The 22310-nt window shown below is 35.3% G+C and overlaps 6 protein-coding genes and 2 pseudogenes across 8 annotated transcripts, besides 1 other annotated feature; 3 read left to right on the forward strand and 5 right to left on the reverse strand.

Annotated features, from left to right (window-relative positions):
• Positions 1-11633: part of a mobile genetic element that runs on past the window's edge.
• On the forward strand, positions 1824-2350 carry TVAGG3_0159280 (organellar and viral DNA polymerase type B; the record flags this gene model as incomplete). Its single annotated transcript, XM_051224910.1, has 1 exon — positions 1824-2350. A coding segment is annotated over one exon (527 nt), but the record flags the coding sequence as incomplete, so codon positions are not given.
• On the reverse strand, positions 4238-4765 carry TVAGG3_0159290 (annotated as a pseudogene). Its single transcript has one exon. A coding segment is annotated over exon 1 (528 nt).
• On the reverse strand, positions 6992-7227 carry TVAGG3_0159300 (annotated as a pseudogene). The gene has a single exon. A coding segment is annotated over exon 1 (236 nt).
• TVAGG3_0159310 (protein of unknown function, DUF4106 family) lies at positions 8116-8572 on the reverse strand (the record flags this gene model as incomplete). Its single annotated transcript, XM_051224911.1, has 1 exon — positions 8116-8572. A coding segment is annotated over one exon (457 nt), but the record flags the coding sequence as incomplete, so codon positions are not given.
• TVAGG3_0159320 (protein of unknown function, DUF4106 family) lies at positions 8950-9480 on the reverse strand (the record flags this gene model as incomplete). The annotated part of the gene is made up of 1 exon (XM_051224912.1): positions 8950-9480. A coding segment is annotated over one exon (531 nt), but the record flags the coding sequence as incomplete, so codon positions are not given.
• A 2533-nt stretch (positions 11634-14166) lies between the features above and the next one.
• TVAGG3_0159330 (L domain-like family) lies at positions 14167-17151 on the forward strand (the record flags this gene model as incomplete). Its single annotated transcript, XM_001303799.1, has 1 exon — positions 14285-16270. One exon carries the CDS (start codon positions 14285-14287, stop codon positions 16268-16270), a length of 1986 nt encoding a protein of 661 aa, XP_001303800.1.
• A 489-nt stretch (positions 17152-17640) lies between these two features.
• TVAGG3_0159340 (phosphomannomutase 45a family) lies at positions 17641-19435 on the forward strand (the record flags this gene model as incomplete). Its single annotated transcript, XM_001303800.2, has 1 exon — positions 17641-19401. The coding sequence occupies one exon, from the start codon at positions 17641-17643 to the stop codon at positions 19399-19401; it is 1761 nt and encodes a 586-aa protein (XP_001303801.1).
• Positions 19436-20242: 807 nt separating this feature from the next.
• TVAGG3_0159350 (alpha amylase, catalytic domain-containing protein) lies at positions 20243-21740 on the reverse strand (the record flags this gene model as incomplete). Its single annotated transcript, XM_001303801.2, has 1 exon — positions 20249-21736. The coding sequence occupies one exon, from the start codon at positions 21734-21736 to the stop codon at positions 20249-20251; it is 1488 nt and encodes a 495-aa protein (XP_001303802.2).
• Positions 21741-22310: the final 570 nt, after the last annotated feature.

Genomic DNA, 22310 nt, shown 5'->3' on the forward strand with positions numbered 1-22310 from the left:
CATGTTTGACAAAACATTTACGAAGAAGTCTTGACAAAACATATACGATGAAATCATGAAAATTCATGAGGTGAGAAAAGAGGTTAGAAAACAGGTTAGATCTAACCATCTACCCTAAAATATATTTTTGTCTGATTTACGCTCATTACGAAGAAGTCTTGACAAAACATGTACGATGAAATCATGAAAATTCACGAGGGTAGAAAACAGGTTAGAAAACAGGTTAGATCTAACCTTCTACCCTAAAATATATTTTTGGGTCTTTTACGCTCATGTTTGACAAAACATATACGATGAAGTTCATTTCCTGTGTTGTTGTCAAAATGTCATGTTGTCACCATTTTCAAAAAGATGTTAGTTGACCGAGTGACCGAGTGACCTGGTGACCCTCATGAAAAAAAGAGGTGAAAAAAGAGGTGAGAAAAGAGGTGAGATCTAACCATCTACCCTAAAATATATTTTTGTCTGATTTACGCTCATTACGAAGAAGTTTTGACAAAACATGTACGAAGAAGTCTTGACAAAACATATACGTTCATGTTTGACAAAACATATACGTTCATGTTTGACAAAACATATACGTTCATGTTTGACAAAACATTTACGAAGAAGTCTTGACAAAACATATACGATGAAATCATGAAAATTCATGAGGTGAGAAAAGAGGTTAGAAAACAGGTTAGATCTAACCATCTACCCTAAAATATATTTTTGTCTGATTTACGCTCATTACGAAGAAGTCTTGACAAAACATGTACGATGAAATCATGAAAATTCACGAGGGTAGAAAACAGGTTAGAAAACAGGTTAGATCTAACCTTCTACCCTAAAATATATTTTTGGGTCTTTTACGCTCATGTTTGACAAAACATATACGATGAAGTTCATTTCCTGTGTTGTTGTCAAAATGTCATGTTGTCACCATTTTCAAAAAGATGTTAGTTGACCGAGTGACCGAGTGACCTGGTGACCCTCATGAAAAAAAGAGGTGAAAAAAGAGGTGAGAAAAGAGGTGAGATCTAACCATCTACCCTAAAATATATTTTTGCTGAAAAAAATGACCAAATTTCATGAATTTCCTCATATGTTTGCGACCCGAGGAAAACCGAGGAACGAGATTCCGTATGAAAATCGCAAGAATTTGCCAATAAATTTAAGAGGTTGGTATGTACATAAACTATTAGTAAATGCAGTTGCAGTGAAGGCTTACTTTACATCGTTCAGAAACCAAACATACAGACATTGGTTCAAAAACCAAAGCACACAAGAACTTTTGAGCGAAATTTCTCTAGACCGACTTTTTTCGGTCTTGCATAAAACTCATGAAAACAGTAAAAAAATGACCAAATTTCATGAATTTCCTCATATGTTTGCTACCCGAGGAAAACCGAGGGTAGAGATTCCGTACGAAAACAGTGAAAAAATGACCAAATTTCATTATATAACTGTTATTTTTTACGAAGAGAACTTTTGCACTTCGTAAAAAAAATCCCTGAAATCATATCTTTTATACAAGATAGAAAATCTTACTCGCCTAAAACTCATGAAAATCGTAAAAAATTGCGAGTAGGTAAAAAACCGGGGTCGCCTAAAACTCATGAAAATCGTAAAAAATTGCGAGTAGGTAAAAAACCGGGGTCGCCTAAAACTCATGAAAATCGTGAAAAAATGACCAAATTTCATTATATAACTGTTATTTTTTACGAAGAGAACTTTTGCACTTCGTAAAAAAAATCCCTGAAATCATATCTTTTATACAAGATAGAAAAAACTAACGTTAGTTTTTATAAAATATTTTTTATCTTGTATGTAAGAAACAGAAAATGACAAACATTGAGTTTGAAACAGTTAGAAAGATAGACAATGACACCAAAGTGGTTAGAATAGGTGATTTAAACGTAAGATACTCAAAGAAATACAACAAATATTCTTTGTCAGACATTCTAACACTATCAGAAAAGAAAACATCCCACGACTGGGTTAGAACTGCTTCTACTCAGAAAATTTTGACAAGAAATCCTGAGCTTATGATATCGGTAAGATTCTATGGAACTGCAGCATATCTTATAGACAAAAGTCTTATACCAATAGTTTTGTTATGGTTAGACCCAGTTGTTGGATATAACTTCATAACATATGGTTCATTCGATACGGAACGTTGCAGTGAAGGCTTACTTTACATCGTTCAGAAACCGAAGGACTTCAATACAAAGAGATATAAGATAGGAAGAACATATAATATAACTAAAAGATATGACAGTATAGTCAATAGAGTCAAGGTTGTGTTTGTGAATGATATGAGAGCTGCAGAAACAGAACTACTTGAAAAGTTTGAGAAAATGTATGGTGCTCCCACGAAAGGTAAAGAAACGTTTGAAGTAGATGAGATAGATAAAGCTATAAAATTATTTGACGAAGTTGCTGAAAAATACATGTAAAGCGTTTATTTTTGGTCTTTTGTGAAAGCCAGAAAATAACGCTAGTTTTTTATAAAATATTTTTTTTATTTTGTATGTAAAGACAGATATGTCAACATCAGAGAACACAACAACTGCTATCGTTCATGAAGATATAAATGAAGAATACGAGTGGGTTCAGTATAACAAACAGTTACGTCTCATTCGTTCGGTCAAAGATGACATGTACCAAATGCAAAGTATTTTGACAGCATGTTTTGCTCCAGATACCAAACATACAGACGATTGGTTCAAAAACCAACAGACAAAAGAACTTTTGAGCGAAGCACAGCGACCCCGACTTTTCCGGGGTCGCCAAAACTCTATGAAAATCGTAAAAATTTGCCAAGTGGTTGAGAGGTTGGTATGTACATAGACTTCTTGTAAATTGCTGTTGCAATGTGGGCTTCACCTCGTTATGCTTGGTATATTTTTCATGATGTTAGATGAAATTCATAGACAAGAACGTGAAGAGATGGAAAAGAAACTTCAAGCAAAAGATGAAGTCATTGAAGCAAAAGAACAAAAACATACAGAAAAGAATACCACGTTCGGTACCAAAAGGAAAGGAAAAGAACTATAAGTATATGATTTATACTGAAGAGATGAAAATGAAGAAGACAGAGATATGGTTATTTGCATTTAGTCAGAAGAAACAACAAAAGCTTTTACGACCTTGCTAAGATTTACAAATCTGACAGAAATTGGTTCTATCGCGAAAACTTACCGATTTCAATGACCCCAAATGAAGATGTGAAACAAATAGTTCAAGATACGTTACCTCAAACACACTATGATATTAAAGGTTGTACAATACTTACCTTCAAAGAAGATTTGCATTGTTAAAGGAAAAAATAACAGAGTATTTTGACAACTTCAAACAAGCAGAGTAAATGAACCATTTATTTTTACGCTTGACTTCAGATGGCTCAGGTAGCTCTATAAGGTAAATTGTCTTGTCAAATCCTTCTGGCATTCCGAGTCCTTCCTTCCGACAGGAAAAAAATTTCCCGACAACTGGAAGAACTCTTCCTTCCGACAGGAAAAAAATTTCCTTCCGACAGGAAAAAAATTTCCTTCCGACAGGAAAAAATTTTCCTTCCGACAGGAAAAAATTTTCCTTCCGACAGGAAAAATTTTTCCAGTTGTCCGTCCGTAAACCATTCAAATTTTCGAAAATTGAGAACTTTTTGGTCGAACTTCAGAAAAAGTTTTTCCTTCCGACAGGAAAAGTTTTTCCTTCCGACAGGAAAAGTTTTTCCTTCCAACAGGAAAAGTTTTTCCTTCCAACAGGAAAAGTTTTTCCTTCCAACAGGAAAAGTTTTTCCTTCCGACAGGACACAAACAGATGACTGACGTTCCACCAACCGAGTCCATTCCCAAACCAGAGGAACCGACAGCCCCAGCACCACAACAGACTAAGACTAAAACACTTACATTTTCAAGCTTGACTTTTACAATTTGAACTTTGTTTGCCGAGATATGATTCTGAAAGAAGTATGAGGGTCTTGTATGACTTTGTACTTCTCCCATAGTTCATGTCTGTCAAACTTACCTGCCATGGACTCTTTCATAAGTTCCATGAAATTCTTCGGACAATCCGGGGAAAAGTACAATGTCAGTAAGTATTCTCTTTACATCCTTACTTAAACTCTTTGCTGTCTGTACACAAATGACAACTGAGATGTTAAAGTGTCTGAGCTTCTTAAGAATTCGACACATGTCTTGTTCTCTATTCTTTAACAAAGGATGAGAGGCGAAATCATCTAAGATAAGAAGACATCTATGAGGGTAAGTCTTCCAATCGTAAGATTGCAATTTCTTCGAAATGTATTCTATCTCTTTCTGTTTGTTTCTGAAGTGTTTCTTCTCTAATATTCTCTGCATTTCCTCTTTGGGTCTTTAAACTTCGAATTTATATACTCATTTATAGCATTGTACTTCAAAACTCTTCTTTGGTACTTCTTATCCAATCTAACAACTCAGAGTCTTTTATACATACTAACTTAGACTTCTTTATAATATCTTTGAACGAATTGACGGTTTGGTCAAATTGACCAGAAGTACTACAAATAACAACTAACTCATAGAATGGGTTCTTCTCATCTAGTTCTTGTTGTTGTGCAGCCATTTAAGATAAGTGAAAGTCTTACCCGACCCAGGTGGTGCAATTAGACCTGTTATACCATTCTGAGCAAATAAGAACTTGTCATGTATAGGCTTTATCTGAGCATTTTCTAACTTCCTCTTGTTCTTGTTTAAAACATTCTCAAATTTCTTGTCAATGTCAGCAAACTTTTTTCTAACATATTTTTAGAAAAATTAAAATTTTTATCTTTTAGAAAATGTCTAGCGATTTCGCTATCTATATTCGAGACAAGCTTTTCGACAGCAAAACATCTGTCGACCATAAAATCTTACATAGTGTAAACAAGAAAGGGGAATTTGTTCTAAAGTTCTGTTTCTGGGAATATGACAAGAACCATAAAACATTAAGCAGAGCAGTCTTTAAAATTTGTCAATGACAGACTTGTTGACAGAGATGACGCCTCTTGAAAGATGAAGTCCAACAAAAAGTTCTTAGAATGCAAAAGAAGATACATGCGTGTTCTTGAAGATGAAATAGAAAACAGAATAGATGAGCTATTAAGGACAAAGAACTTTTACATAAATATAGTTGCGCCAAATTTGACATAACTCCACCAGAAAAGAAGAAGAAAGAAAAGAAAGAAAAGAAAGAAAAGAAAGTAGAAGAAGAGAAGAAAAGAACCAGAGCCAGTTCCAGAGAAAAAGAAATTTGACATGTAAAAATAAAATTTTATTTTTAGAACATTTCTGGGTCAATGTCAATGTTCTCTTCCTCTTTAGGAGCAAACACTGGCTTAGACTCTAAAATCTTTTACCCAATTTACCTTGAACGTCAACTATCTTAGACTCATAATATTCATAGTCGTCTGCTTTCTTTGGTTCATAAGGTATAACAAGTTTGTATGCTTTGCCTTCTTTAAGGTTTGAAAACCTTCTGTCAAAACTTTCTTTGACTGCTAACAAACCTTCTATGTCTAAGTCTTCAAATTTCGCACCATTTTTAGTCACAATAGCAAACTTAACTGGTTCGATGTTCCAAACTTTGCTGAATGAAGACTTTTCAAATGGTAGAAGTAAACATTCAAATATGTGAATGGGTCTAGTTCTTCTTTAAGTCCTGACATGTACTTGTTTACTGAGATGAATTCGTCATCTTTTCTATCGGATAAAAAATATTTTTTTTAAATTTACTCATAAAAATTTTTCTTTGTATATACACCATTCTGTACGTCTAAAAGACTTTTGACATTTGCCAAGAATGTTCGTTTAGACGCTGTCATATAACCATATTCTTGACAAATTGTTTATACGAATCGTACAATGACCTTTCATCTAATGACACAAATCAGTTTCATCTATGAACAGTTCATATACACTCTTGTTTGCTTCTAACAATGTTTGTCTCTCTTCGGTATGTGGAATTTGTCTTGGATTGAACTTTGAAATATCTAATGTCATAAAATATGAGACAAGGTTGTAAAAGTCAGATGTCAAAGTTTCTGCTAAGTCGTCAAAAATATTCTGTATCTTGCATATGAGAATCTGACGTTCTGACAACTACATATCTTCTGTCAGAACTTTCTAACTTCATCGGAACAACATTGTTTGAAACCATAATGAAATTTGCAACATTTTCACAAACTCTTTGGTCTTTATATTTTCTTTCAACAACTCCAACTTTGTTGTGTTATAAGACTCTTCAAAGCATCTGAGTTCAAAACTTTTTGTTGTATCTATACTTTGAAGTTCGTTACATACTATAAGTTTCATATTCTCTATTGAAGAGTTAAATTTACCGCAGATGTTTTCTAAGTTTGTCATATTCGGATTCGAATAACCTTCTAACAGTTTGCACAAAATATCTGTAAAGAATGTGTTCTTACCTGTTCCTTGTTTTCCAATTATAATGAGAGCAGTTTCATTTTTAGCACTTGGATGTTGTAAGATGTTTGCAAACCAACATAAGATATACTCATAGACTCTTTCGTTTCCATTGCATATAATTTCTTTGACATGGTCTAACCAAGCTTCTATAATTTTCTTTCCATTCTACTTGTTCGTATTTATATCCAGTGAAGATAGAATAGAAGTTTGGAGAAGGTGTATAGAACTTTATACCACGAACTGAAAAATCTTCTAACTTTGACAATAAGATATCCCAAGCATCTAACATCTTCATGCCAACTTGTACAACTTTTATTTTCTTAAGTTTCTGTTTACATTCTTGTTCTGAAACTATTGTTGCTCTTGGTTTGTTAAAGACTACATCCCATTCTTTCATAACATAACATTCTGGGCAGAGTCGACATAAATGACTAAACGTTTCAAATTCTCGACTGCTTTTGTTATAGTCTCGAAATGGACACATATTTCTGAATGCTTGGAAGTCATAAAAATCTGAAACATCTATTCTGTACATTTTTATAAAATAAAAAAAAATATTTTTTTTATTCTTGACTTTGTTGTTGCATTTGTTGCATTTGTTGTTCTTGAGCTATTTGTTGTTGAAGTTGTTCTTGTAATACAATACTTTCACCAGTTGCATCTTCCAATTCGAAACTTTCTGCCGTCATTGACAAATACATAGGACATAAAAGTTTTACAGGAACAAAGTTTGCGTCAACTAATGTCAACGTTATACTTGCCAAAGTGTTTGAGTTCACTAAGGTTGAAAATTCTGCATTCGAATGAACAATAGGCAAACCAGCAGAGAAAGTATTGTTTATACGCATAAGTATCTTTTGGTCATAATAGTTTCTGTCGACATTCGAATAACACTTTGAACCTAAGTTTGAAACAATATATAAGATTGGTGTGCTTAATGTCAATGGAATAGACATTCCTTGTATGACACCTTTTCCTGTTATAGGAAACTGTTGGTAGTAAAAACCAGAAATAAGTTTTGTATTATAGCTCATATCGTTTATAGTAAACTCAGTCGGACATCCAAACATAATGAAACCTGCTCTAGTTGCAGCACATGTTACACCTGTACTTAAAGTATTAAATAAGTCAACAAAACCTGTTGGTGGTATATCTGAGTAAGTATCTTCAAAGGAGTATTTTTTACCATTCACAACAATAAAGTCTTCTGGTGTCAAAAGAGCAAAACAGGCTTTAGTCGTCATTGTGTTTAAGGTTAGTTTACAATATCGTCCTTGAGGACTTTGTAAGTTTGTTGTTTATAGAATTATATGACTCAGGGTTTTTAGTCGTAATAGTATAAACCATTATATCTTCTGCCATTTATATATATTTAAAAGTTTTTCTGAAAGTGGAGAAGAACTTCATCTAAACTTTCACATGGCGTTTCTTGAAGTTCTCTGTCTAAGAAGTTCAAATATTTTGTAAAGACATAGAACTTTCCTTTGTCTACACGAACAACAAAACAGGGTCTTTCATATCGTTCAAAAGTGTGTAAAGTCCTTTACATGAAATAAAGTCTATATTATTTTTCTTCAAACATCTTCAAGAAGTTTTGACATTTTTACTTAGCAAATAAACTTTAATGAAATGTTGTGGTCGTCAAATATTTTTATAACGTCTGGGAAACTATACTTTAAGTTCAACGTTTCACCTCCTTTCATAACGTATATCTTGTCAATGACATTATATGAAACACCACAGCAACTAATGTCGGGTTCTATTTCTTTGATGTTTATATCGTCTGCCTCTGTCAAAAGTTTCAATAGTTCTTTCAAAACTTCATGAGGTGCAATGACATATGAGTTCACTTTTACAGGGTTGTGTTCGACCAAGTTTAACATTATACTTAAAGCTTGACAAATCTTCTCCTGAGTTTGAAGTTTGTCTTTCAGTTGTTGGTAGTCGTTTCGAATATCTGCAACAGAACTTAAGTCTCTGCTAACTTCAGGATATGTTGGTTGTTCTTTTACAGGAACAATTGTTATACCATCTTCGTCCTCGTATGGTTTCCCCACTTCAACATCTCTGTCTTTGACATTGACAATAACACTTTGACTGTTTGTTTGAGTTGGTGAATTTAACTTCACATCTGCCACCGCCATTAAACCTTTTGAAACACTTACGCTTCTATTTTTCGGAAATGACATTTTACTTAGAATAAAAAGATGGACGTATTTCGAGTATCTCTTCGAATTGAAGCAGAACAAAGTTTACACACACAAACAATACAAATACATTGACAGAATAGTTCTTTTACAAACAATGGTAAATGTTATAGAATAAGCAGTCTTTGCTGAACCAAAATATTTTCATAAAGCAAAGAAAGTTGGTATAACTGAAATGGTGAAAGTTCTTGAAGCAGACAAAAATATAACTTCAAAACTTACAGATATTTCTAAAGGAAAGTTTATAATACAATATTATGTCAAAACTGGCGTACTGTCAATATTTGACGGAGAGAAGTCAGTTCAAGAACAACTTACTGACCTGCTGCCAAAATCTGCTCGATGGAAGCTGTCGTTATGCCAATCTGAGGAGCCCCAGCAGGTTTCATCGAACGAATCTTCAAAAGAGCATCTTCCGTGAAAAGTGCTATTGGTTTTGTAAACTTCTTTGCTTTCAATTCATCTGGACCGTCTCTGTCACCAGTATATTGTATTTGAACTGTACCAACAGTTGAAATACCACCCATAAAGTCTTCTGAGTCAGCAAATGGAATGCCAAGCCAAAAGTTTGAACGGTCTCCATTTGTATATTGAGTTTTTTGACCTCCTGTATGAGTCCATACTTTCACATATGGCATAATAGAACTTTGCATTTCAGGGTTAATGGTTGTTGTGAAGTTGTTGTTAAAGTTCATAGCATCTAATGTCAAGTTGTATGACCTCATATCCTCAACTGTAGAATATTCTTCTCTTGGATAATATTTGCCATCTATGTTTATATGATATTTAATACCGGGGTTGTAGAAACAAGAATAGTCATTTATAGTTCGTCTGAACAGTACAAACATAGTATCTGCATGTTTCATTGCAGTTGTTAAGGCAATATCTGTTCTTGCACCTGGGTCAGCACTTTGGTTTCCAACTTCACCTGCAAAGTCTTTGACAGATATTTGGTGTATAGGGAACATAAGTGGAACTGCAATATATTTGGCAGCTAAAGCATTTGAAATATCTGGGTCCAACATATAAACGGCAAGTCTGCTTTCTATTCTCTTGCATTCAAACTTTTCGCATGTAAACTTAACTGGGTCCCAAGCAGTTCCAGCAGCATTGAAATAATAGTTTACTTCAGTGTTGAAGTTTGAGAAACCAAAGTCTAAGTCAACTTTGTCTTTGCAAAAGTCACAGAACTTGGCTCCACCAGTTCCAGCTACAGTAAGAGTGAATGGGTCTTGTGTTGGTGCAATGACTAAGTTATTTTTGCTTGGAGTAAGTTCGATAGAAATTTTTCCTGCCCAGTTTGGCAAGTATCTTAAAAACCTGAAGATGAGGAAAGATGACAAAGGAACTCTAAGTTTCAGTTTTACTTTAGTGGCAGCAGTTCCATCTGAACCAGAAAGGTTAACATAAACTCCTGGAACGTTAGGGTCAAGTCTTCTTATTTTCTCAATAGTTGCATATTGGTCTGTTTGTTCTCTAGCTTGTGGTTGTACTGAGTTTCTCAAAGCGAACCATTCATAGTTTGCCCATGTTACTGTTTGAACTAAGTCAGAGTTAGAATATATCTTATATCCCATGAAAACTTCTGGAGCATATTGGTATCCGACATAGAAAATTCCATTGCAACCTTTCTTGTCAGACAACTTGGCAGAAGGTTTTATTTCAATGTCTTGTTCCACGTATAAGAATGAGTTGTCAATAGAAATTATATGAAACCTGTCGCAAGCAATATCTACTGTTGTTGAAGAACCTTCTCCAAACTCACCTACGTTTCCATAAGAAACAGCAGTTGTATATTCGTAAGTTCCAGGAACTATTTCTGACCTTCTAGTGGCATTGTCGCATTCGTTATACCATTCGGAAACATTTCCATTCATGGCATCCAAAACTGTTGGCGTTATATTCTGAGCGGCGTACATTTCATATGGGTAAAAATATAGAATAGTTGGATTTATGTGTCATAATAGAACCCACTCGGACCAAGCTTTACTTTCTTCCTGACTGAGTTTTTAACTCTTCTTTTTCCTTCATTGCCACTACTTTCACTAGATGAAGTTACTTCTTCACTACTTTCACTTTGTTCTACTCTTCTCTTCTTCTTTGGTGTCGCTTTTGGTAACTTGCCCTCTGCTTCAAGTTGTTGCATCTTTGCCTCATGTTCACCTAGTATGTTGTAAATTTCCCATGTCCTTTTTGCCTTTGGGCTCTGGTCGCCCATCTCAGGTAACCTATATCCTAGAAAGATTTTGTCATAGTTTGTATTTGAGTCTTCGCGTATTGTTTGCATGACTCTTTCCTGAGTTTCCGGTTCAAGCTCTTCAAATATAGCTTGTCCATATGGAATAAGCTCGTTTCCAAATATATGTTTTTGTAGCCATTCTGGTTTTCTTTCCATGTTACCAACAATATCTTTTGTGAATGGGAAAGCTTTTACCCAACGTTTCAGGCTTGCGTCATTTATTTCTGTAGTTGGTTTTATTTTGTCAAGGAACATGTTTTTCAATACTAACATTTCATTTGGTACTGTCCATTTGAGTTTACTTAAATATTCATCCCTTCTCGGTTCATTGTCTGCAAAGTAAGTTTTTATGACATTTTGTAAACTTTCGTTTGCAAGGTCATGTACAATAGGTTCTCTTCCTTCTCTATCCCTAACTTTCTTTCTAAACTCTTCACCAAATATACCATCTCTATGGTTCTGTGTAGTTCTTTGAGATAAATGTTCTAGAACGTCAGGTGTTATATTTCCTTCAGCCATGTTCATTTCATACTGGTCCAAAATATCTGCATGTTTCATATCTTTCAATGGCATTAAAGCCGCGCTGAAAATACCAGCTATATCTGGTTCACCATTGTCTTCCATTGCGTCTACAACTTCTTGGAATTGTGGTTGTAAGTTTATGAACCACCTATCCGGGTTAGCTTTATGACCCCATCTCATTGTAGTTCCATAGTCTGCAGAAACAAAAGTAGGTTTGTTTCCATATTGGTTAGGTTCTGAATGAACTTTAAACAATGTTTCATTTCTATATGTTTTGTCGAAATTTAACCTTTTATTTTCACCGAGTTCAGCCAAAGATTGAACGTTATATGGTCGTAAGTAAAAAGGGTTGTTGTATTTGTGTACATTTTCTTTCAGTACTTCCATTCTATGCTGAATATTTTCATCTGGTGTTGGAGTCTTTTGTATGTCGGCAAACATTTTTCGATATTCTTCTACTCTGTCAGCCGAATTTTTCTTAGACTCTTGGAAAGATTCCATATTCACCTCATACTCTTGTTGAGGGTCAAGATTTTTCGGCTGTTCCAAATCTTCATCTAGTTCTGTGAAGTTAGTTTCCAAAGGAGGGACTTGTTCGTTTCCTTCAGGCTCTTCTAGCTGTTGTTGCTGAACTATTTCTTCCATGTCTGGTTGTATCTGAACTTCTTCCTGTTGAGTTTCTTGTACCTCATCTGGTGGCATTTCATATATTCCGAGACCGTTTTTAAAAAGTTCCCTATCTAAGTCATCCGGACTCATAAACCTTTCTTCTTTCGTTCCGTCTCTATTTTTTACGCGTTTCATGAAGAGAGTTGAATTGTCATTTAGCTCTGACACCAAATATCTCGGAGTAAATTCGTTCATGTCATTTGGATGATATGCTATTAAATCATATCCCTTAGCGAGCTTGTATTTTCCAGGTTTGAAATTATATCCCATTTGGTGCTGAGCCATAAAGCTAAATAGGTTCGGGTCAGTATTTCCTTCCTTGAACTTTCTAATAGCTTCTTTATATCTGTCACTAAAGTCAAGAGTATCTGGGTAACCATAGTCTTCTTTAAGCATTTTTAAGAAATCTTGGTTTCCTTGTTCTCTACTTCTTTTATGTCCTTGCTCTGTTTGTTGTTGTTGTTGTGCTGGATTTTGAACTGTTGGTTGCTGTGTTGGTTGTGGAGGTGGTTGTTGTGCTGGTTGTTGTTGTTGTGCTGGATTTTGAACTGTTGGTTGTTGTGTTGGTTTTGGTGCATGCCTGTGTCTGTGTCCATGTGACGATGTAAATGTTTTAGGTAGTCCTGGTGCAGGTGCTTCTCTTGGAGGGTTTGGTGGTATATAAGTTCCACCAGCTGGCACATATGTTCCATCTGCAGCATAGTGTCCTACCTGACTTTTCGTTTTTAAGAAAGCATTTACTAGGTCTGTTTTGGTCTGTTGTAACTCTTTTTCTTGACTTTCCACAACAGTTGCTCTAACGGCGTCATAGGCACTTTGAACTGCCTGTCTCGTTGCTGCATCTGTTATTTTCGTCATATTTTGTGCTACTTCTCTTAACTCTTTGTCGAAACCTTCAGACTTCAGTTTCTTTCCAGATGAGAAGTCGTTCACTAGTTTCACCTTACTATGAAGAGCTTCGAAGGCGTTCTTAAAGTCAGCATTTGTTAAAGCTTCATTTGAACTGTCTTCATCCGCTTGTATTTTTGTCCTTATTGACCCTATAAGCTGGGCTGCTTTAGCGTTGGCTTGGGCATCTAACCAGTCATTGTTAGCTTTTATATATTCTGCGCTTTTCATTGCCTTTTGCATGGCTGCGTCGTTATTTTTACTTTCTTGTGCTAAGTTTTCATACTGTACGGTTTGGTTTTGCAACTGTAAAAGTTTTTCTGCCTTTACATTTGCTTCAACTTCTTTTTTATACTCATCGCTATCCATATATGTCTTCAGGGCTTTTTGTTTTATCTCTTCATCTTTCAGTACTTTATATTGAGTAGTATGGTTTTTCAAATTTACAACATCTTGTTCCATTTTTGCTACTTCTGCTGCTTTTTCTGACACTTTTTTCGCATATTCCTCTGTACTTAGTTCTTTCAGTTGTTCTTCTTTCTTCTTTTTCTCTACGTTTAACTCATTGAGTTTCTTTGTGTGTCTGTCATATTCTAGTTTCTTTTCGTTTTCACTTATTTGCTTCTGTATGTCTATGTTTGACTTTTTGACATCTGATATTTGATTTTTGAGTGAACTCAAATTCATTTGACTTTGAGGGTTATAGGCTGTTCCGTCTGCAGCTCCACCATAGCCTGCCATTTTCGCTAAAAGTGCCGCTCTTAAACCTCCACTCTGTGCACCAAGAACTCGGTTTAAAAGCATAGGATTGCTTGACATTTGTTGCAACATAGTGGGGTCATTCAGCATTTGTTGTTGCAACTGTTGTTGTGGTGTCAGTTTTACTATTGGATGTTTCAATGCTCTCTTCCTCTTACGTATATTCTTACGTAGCTTACGTGGCATTTTAAGTGAAGTTAAAAAGCGGTTTTTGACAGATGTTTATATGACACTTTTTGTTCAGCTCAAAAAACTACTCGGTCAAAGTGTTGTCAGTTTTGTAAAATAACCGTCCTATCTCATTCTATAAGGGGAAAAAGGCTTCTCAAAGTATACTTCCTTGGAACGCCTGTAACTTTTCCTGTAGCGACGATAGACCCTTACTTGTCCGGACAAAGTTATACTAAACATCTTCAGGGCTAGAAGGGGCGCAGCCCCTGGAAGCCCCACTACCTTTTTTTTTTTTTTTTTTTTTTTTTTTTTTTTTTTTTTTTGTTCAATAAAACATCTATTATTTTTTTCAAGATATTTTTTTCTCTCCCAAAATTTGATATTTCCGTTTTAAATTTTTCATGAGTGACGTAGAAGAATCAATTATTGAAAATACACCAGAAGAGGAAGATGCCAATATAGCTGAAGAAGAACCAAAACCTGAGGAAGAGCAAGAGGAAGAAAATAATGAGCATGTAACTATCGAAACTCAAGATGAAGATAATGAAAACAAGGAAAATCAGCAAAATCAAGAAGAAGATAACAATGAATCAAAGCAAGAAATTAAACAGAAACCAGACTTTATGCTTACTCAGAAGAGATTTGATTATGAAAATGTTAAACGAAGAAAACAAGAATTAGCGCAAGAAAATACATCAAAAGAGACAAAACAGAGAGGTAGATCTACAGCACAGCGTACTGATGTAATTTTTACAAACAAAAACATACAAAATCTCGAAAAAATTAAATTCAATCCGAAATGCACAATGATAGATCTTTCTTCTAACAAAATTGTTAATTTTGATGGAATGCCACATCTTAAATGTCTCACTTCGATGCAATTTGATTCAAATCCAATTAGATCGTTTAAAGGAGCTGTAATTCAAGAGCGTCTTAAATGGGTTTCAATGAAGTTATGTCCAATATCTCGCAATCCATACTTCAAGCTGATGGTTTTGGTTGCATTTGACAATATCGTCAAACTTGAGAATCAAAATGGGACAGTTACCTACAAAGGATCAATTACAACAATCAATGATAGCAAAATCAACGATAAGCTTCGTGAACAAGCTTACAAAATTGCAGATCATCTTCGTCCAGAGTTAGTTGAAGGAAAGATCATTACAAACTTAACACCACTTCGCATGATCAACAACGAGGCAGATGAATCTTTACCAGAAGGCAGAAAAGTTGATCCTTCTCCACAATTATTGGAAACAACTACTAGAATGGTTACAAAGATGGAATCACAGGTAAAGAAAGTTAAGACAGAACATGAAATGTCCAATTCGCAAAACAAACCAAGGTTACAGAGTGTTGCTGTTAAATGCAATTTGTTGCTTAATGAAAACACTGATTTAAAGTCTTTTGTTAAGAAGGACGTTCTTAATAATGTTGTTGATCGCATTAATAAACTCAGACTTGAATTTGAACCAACAGAAAATGACGAAGAAGAAGAGTTATATGAAGAGGAGGAAGAAGAAGTTCCAAAACTTGAAGATCAATCAGCTGAAGAACCAAAGAAAGAAGAAGAAATTCATGAAGAACCAAAGAAGGAAGAAAAAGAAGACGGAAAGCAGCCAGATGCTGAAGAACAACAAAATCAGAATGCCGAAGAAGAAATTTCAGAAATACAATTGAAAAATGTTGAAACCAAGCAAGACGAAGAAGAAAACGTCCAAGAACAAGTAAAGAAAGAAGAGTTGAAACAACAAGAAGAGGAAGAAGAAGAGAAACATGAAATACATGAAGAGATTCATAATGCTGAAGAAGAAGAGAAACATAAAGAGGAAGAAGAGAAAGGAGAAATGAAGAATGAAGAGGAAGAAGAGAAAGGAGAAAATGAAGAACAGAAACATGAAGAGGAAGAAGAAAAGAAGAATGAAAATGAAGATGAAGAAGTAAAGAAGGATAAAAATGAAGAAGAGAAACATGAAGAGGAAGAAGAAAAGAAGAATGACGAGGAAGAGAAAGAAAACAGTGAACAAAATCAGAGTGAAAAACCAAAAGTGAATGAAGATAAGTCAAAGGTAGAAGAGGAAGAAGAATGCTTTGCAGAGGAAGAAACTACAAACGACCAAGATATTAAAGAAGAGAAAGTAAATATTGAAGAACCAATGAATGAAACAGAGCAGAACATCAAAGAGGAGGAAGAAGAAAAGCATGAAGAAAACCTGTTTGAGGAAAACGCAGAAATACATGAAGAGGAATATGAAGAAGAGGAAGAGGATGATATTAGTAACAGCATTGTCCTCAAGAAAGCAAAAAAGATAAATGAAGAAGAGGAATCTCTTGAAAAGGTTCTTGCTCAAGGTGCTGAATTAGATCTTTCTGTTGATGAAGAATAAAATTTAAAATTAAAATGTTTTTGCTTATCTTAATTTATTCGATTTTTAGAGATTAGGTTTCTATAGTTCCAAGAGATATGCATTCAAACTAAAATACATTGAATTAACTGATATTTCAATTGTTTTGAAATTATTGGAAAATTCAAAATTCATTGATCTGATTCCTACAAGAAGCTTGTCAATTATATACAATAAAACAAATTTGCTTGAGAATTTTTCAACTAATTTCATTTCAGAAAGTATAAATCTCTTACAAATATCAATAATTTTTAATCAATCAAATACAAAAGACCTGATAATAATATGTGTATATCATTTTCAATTCTAACTTGATTTTAGTTTTTTTCATGTAGTTCTCTTTAACATAACTTACTGATATAAAATGAGCATAAAAAGACGAATAAGTAATTACATCCATGAATGCACTTACCGTAATCATTAATCAAATATGATTTAAAAGTTAACAAGTAACTCAAGATACTTGCATTTGTCTTGATGTTATAGCGCCTTGAAATGCAGATTTTATCCTTAAATGTAAGGAAACAGTCTATTATGATATATCAAGAACCGGTCATTAAAGATAGAAACATCTAGTCTATGGTCTCAATCGAGGCCATAGACTAGAAATACAATCATATAAACTTTTTCAAAAATCACTGCAATAGAAAGATGTGAAATATGCCTTTTATCATTGTTAGGACTCCTTACTTGGCTTTCTCGTAATGAATGATATTGACAGATGTCGAGCATAATGGACGCAATTTTGGTCGAGAACTTTATTGCCGATGAACTTCCTACTTTTATTGAGTCATCGGATTTATTGAATTTCTTTTTGAAAAAACAATTATTATACTATACTTATATATTCTGATTGTTTTTATTAAAATTTATAAAATTTGTCACATTTCTTTATTTTGAAATAATCATAGTCTCATCACACTTTTCAATGCTCGATTTTTAAAAACTGTTTAAAAATGGAGCTTATATTGAAATAGTGTAGAGACTAAAAATTACCACAGACTATTTCAGAGGATTGAGTTGCCACTCAATCCTCTGAAAAGTCTGAGGTAATTTGCAAAATTTATATTATAATAAATGAGTATAAAAATATATCGCATTCTCTTCACAATTTTTGAAGACTATTGACAAGAAAGAAATGTGTTTCCTCTTGGCTTGATTTTGATGAACTTAAGATTTTAACGAATGTTCATCGGCTAACCCCCATCATGTTCGTTCACTCAGCTATCAAAAATTCTGAAAAAAATTTAAATGGGCCGTCACTTATGACTATTTTTCAGAAAGAAAAATTATGTGTTAAGTGGCCACTTATTGAATTTTGTTGAAGTGAACTAAAAAAAATCATTTATTTCATGTCTGCTCTTCGTAAAGCTGCAGAGGAATACCTCACCGTTGAAAGTATTCCAGAATACAAAGAGACTATCAAAGCTATTCTTGATAACGAAGCCGAGCTTAAGAAGTACTTCGGTAGCCGTCTTGCATTTGGTACCGCTGGTATCCGTGGTCGCACTGGCCCAGGCTACACACAAATCAACCCAGGTCTTGTTCTTCAGACCGCTCAGGGCTATTGCAAGTACAGCATTGATACCCTTGGCCTCGAAACAATGCAAAAGCGCGGTATTGTTATTGGCTATGATGCCCGTAAGTACTCTCGCGAATATGCTGAAATCACAGCATCAGTCTTCTTAATGAAGGGTATCAAAGTTTACCTCTTCTCAACAATTATTCCAACACCATACGTTGCTTTCGGCATTCGCCATCTTAACGCAGCTGGTGGTGTCATGGTTACAGCTTCCCACAACCCAGCCACAGACAATGGCTACAAGGTTTACTGGGACAACGGTGCTCAGATCATCGAACCACACGATGCTGGAATCAGCAAGGCCATCCAAGAGAACCTCATCAAATGGGAAGGATTCGATGCCTCCCTCTTCGTTGATTCTCCACTTTGCATTGATCCACTCGATGACGTCCGCGCTGCTTATAGCAAGATGATCCGCGAGAAGCTCTGCTTCCACTACGAAGAGAACAACAAGCCATCTGGCCTCCGTGTTGTTTACTCCGCCATGCACGGTGTTGGCCACAAGCCAACTCTTTGGGCTCTTCACACATTCAACCTTCCACTCCCAATCCCAGTTCCAGAACAGTGCGAAGGCAATGGTGACTTTCCAACAGCCGCCTTCCCGAACCCAGAAGAAGGTGAACCAGTTTTCCGCCACGCAATTGCTCGTGCTAACCTTACAGGCGCTGATCTCATCATCTGCCAGGATCCAGATGCTGACCGTGTTGGCATTGCTGTCCGCCAGAAAGATGGTTCATTCCGCATCCTTCACGGCAACCACACAGGCACACTTCTCACATGGTGGTACATTCAGCACTTCAAGGGCGACCACTCCAAGGCTAAGTTCATGAACTCCACAGTTTCTACAAAGATGCAGCAGAGAATCGCTGAAGTCGAAGGCTTCCAGTACGAAGAAACACTCACAGGCTTCAAGTGGCTCGGAAACGCTGCTCTCAAGGCTGCCGAGGAAGGTGTTACACCACTTCTTGCATTCGAAGAAGCTATTGGCTTTGAAATGGTTCCACACATCACCCCAGATAAGGATGCTATTTCTACAACAGCTGTTGTCATCGAAATGGCTCACTACCTCAAGAGACATGAGAACAAGTCACTCACTGACAAGCTTGATGACATTTATGCCAAGTATGGTTACTACCTCTTCAACAACTCATACTTCATGTGCCACGATCCAGAAGTCATCAAGGCTGTCTTCGTCCACATGAGAACATCTGGCCCAGAAGGCAAGCATGTTCAGAAGGTTGGCCGCTTCAACGTTAATGGTGTTAGAGATATGACACTCGGCTACGACTCTCGTACAGCAGACCATGTTCCAGTTTTACCAAAGCAGTCAGGCCAGATGATCACTTTCTACCTCGACAACGGAACATCTGCTACAATCCGTACATCCGGCACAGAGCCAAAGATCAAATGGTACATCGAACTCGCTGCCGAGAATCTTGAAAAGGCCCAGAAGGATCTTGATGAGGTTGTCAAGGCTATCCAAGATGATCTTCTCCTTCGTGAAAAGTACAATCTCAAGCACACAGATTAAATTTCTATTTCTAAAAAATAAGTGTTAAAAAAATAGCCGTTAATTTTTTTTTCTCAAATTCAAATGTCAATTTCCTCAGTTATCTCTTTAGACCTCCTCAATAACGCAAAGCTTGCATTTGATCAATTTGATGATGACAATGATGGATATATTGAAAACCATTCAATTGAACGATGCATGCGCGCTTTAGGCCTAAATCCAACCTCTGATGAAATGATTGATATACTTCGGGATACCAATAATCGTCCAATATCTTATTTTTCTTTGTTGTATATTATCTTTAGGCATTCAAGAAATACAAACACGTTTGAAGAATTAAATGATGCATTAGAAATATTCGATAAAAACAAAACAGGAAAAATTTACGTAGAAGATCTGGTGCGCCTTTGTAAATGCATTCGAAGACCGTTTTCTGATTCACAAATACAAGATATCCTTAAAGACTGTACTATTACCAAAGGTATGGTCGAGTACAAAGAATTTATTCAAAAACTGCTTTATTCATGAAACACTACCGCAATATTATTTTTTTATTTATAGCTTGAATATGAAATTATTCGAATAATTTCTCTTTTTTTCAGTTCATTACCTCTTTATCTGTTTATAAACTAACTGTTTTTGTAGCAATTATCTTACAAATTATTTCATATTTGCACCAATTAAAAAAGTTTTCCTAATTAAAGTCTCCTAATGATATTCTTGCCTCGATATTGAGTGAACATCTTTCAAAAAGATGAATAAGAGACTTTACGAAGGAATATGAGTTTGTAAATTTTCAATAAAATAAATATTTCATTTTAAAATGTATAAGTATTGTTTTAGTAATATATACATCTATTTATAAAGCTTAGTATTGGAAAATTTGAACTTGGTATTGGTTGAGAATGACATAAAGTCCAGTTGAACGCAAATCTTCTGCTTTCCTAGTGTAAGTTTCTCCAGAAACGAGTTCTTTCACTTGAATATTGCCAGTTCCAGGAGCATCAGATAGAACAACGGACCCACCAGAGGTATTTTCGTTAAAGTTAGCAACAACTAAGATATGCTGAGAACCAGATACCCATTTCCATGCTGGAATTGTTGATGAACCTGAAACCCATAACTGTGTAAATTCACCTTTCTTTAGGGCATCCAAATCTAATACTTTGAACAAAACATCATAAAATTGGGTTATATCTGGTCGTGTGTCTTCAGAAGCAGCGCGGCGAAGATGGACATCAATCTTATTCTTGTAGCCAAGCCATTGATCTTGGAAGAAGAAGCGTAAACCAGGAAGAGTAAGAAGTGTTGCTGCAGCACAGTCCGCAGCAGGATCCCAATTCCAGAATTTATCAACAGTCCTTGGTTCATCGTGGTTTTCTGTGAAATGAGCAGTTTTTGAGAAGAAATCAATGTTATGATTTGCAACATATTGTTGGTAACCGTTAAGATCGTGGTAGTATAGTTTATCTAAAGGATCCTTATCATAAGTCCAATCGAAACCAAAAGAGTGGAGCTTGGAAAGAACATCTCCATAGCTCTCTGCCATAAACTTGAAATCAGGATATGAAGCTTTAACTGCTGATATTGCTTCCGTCCAAAACTCTGTAGTAGGCTTTGTATAACCCCATGATGTAAGTTGAGTTTGCCAATAATCCCAAAATTCATCGTTAATAATGAGATGTGACATATCGCAACGGCATCCATCGGCAACAGATGCAATGTATTTGAGAACTGCTATTTGATGCTTCCTGAATTCGGCATCGGCATAATTATATTGAGCAACATCGGTCCACGGATCACACCAGATGCCACATCCGTAAGCAATGCCGTTGCTCATGTATTTTGAAGGATCAGGGGTTTCACCTTTGGGACAACGAACGTAAAAATTAAGATTTGTGGTAATTGTTGGAGCATCACATGCGGAATGATTTGGAACAAAATCCAGCATTAATTTCATTCCATATGAATGAAGCTTTTGGCGAAGCCATTTAAGATCTTCTTCAGTACCAAGTTGCTTATTCAGTTTGTATTCTGTTATTGAGTAAGGAGAGCCTATTACATCATCATTCGTCCATCCAGGTAAAACTTGATCGTAAGATTTCTTTAAACCGGGATCAGTTCTATCATGTTGTGGGCCTAATTCTCCTATTTGCCAAACACCCATAAACCAGACCCATTCAAATCCTTTTTCTTTCCAAGATTGAAATTCTGAATCTGGAATATCACGAAATGTTGTAATCTGTTTATGCAATTTCTGTGAAAGACCATACAAATATGGACGTGTTGTTATTTCTAAAAGTCTAGTTGGTAATTGCTTCGAATTAGAGAGGAGTGAGAGAAACAATATTGACATCACAAATTTTGATTTTTTTTTCATCGTTTTTGATCAGTATTGTTTTATATGATCAGAATTTTAGCCCAAAAATTCTAGCTAGAGACCATGTATAGTGTGTATATGTAGAAGGCTGCATTTGTTTTTTTGCAAGGACATGACTAAATAAGGCTGCAAATGTACCTTAAGGATTCTGACAAACTATTTGATGATAATGATCCTGTATGGATTTTCTTCTTTGCTACGTCAATTGACATCAAAATTACAATGATGAAAATGATATTACATCATTTGGTATTTTCTTACTTCCAAACGGTTCGTCTTATGTTAAGACAAAGATATTTGTTACAATTATTGTTCTTGTTATAGTTTCTATACCAAGAATGATAACAAGAACAATAACATATCCACTTGCTCCATTGCATTCCTGTCTGACCATTTCATACAGTCAGAGGGATTTATTTTGATAATTGGACTTGCTATGCCAACAATTGATTACGATGCGAGTATTGGAGCTAATATCATATATGCGACGAGTCAGGAAGGCCTTTGCTGAATTATTTGGTGATTCCAAATAAGAGATCTATAAATTGTT

The sequence above is a fragment of the Trichomonas vaginalis genome, chromosome IV, assembly GCF_026262505.1.
Source record: "Trichomonas vaginalis G3 chromosome IV, whole genome shotgun sequence".
Lineage (NCBI taxonomy): Eukaryota > Parabasalia > Trichomonadida > Trichomonadidae > Trichomonas > Trichomonas vaginalis.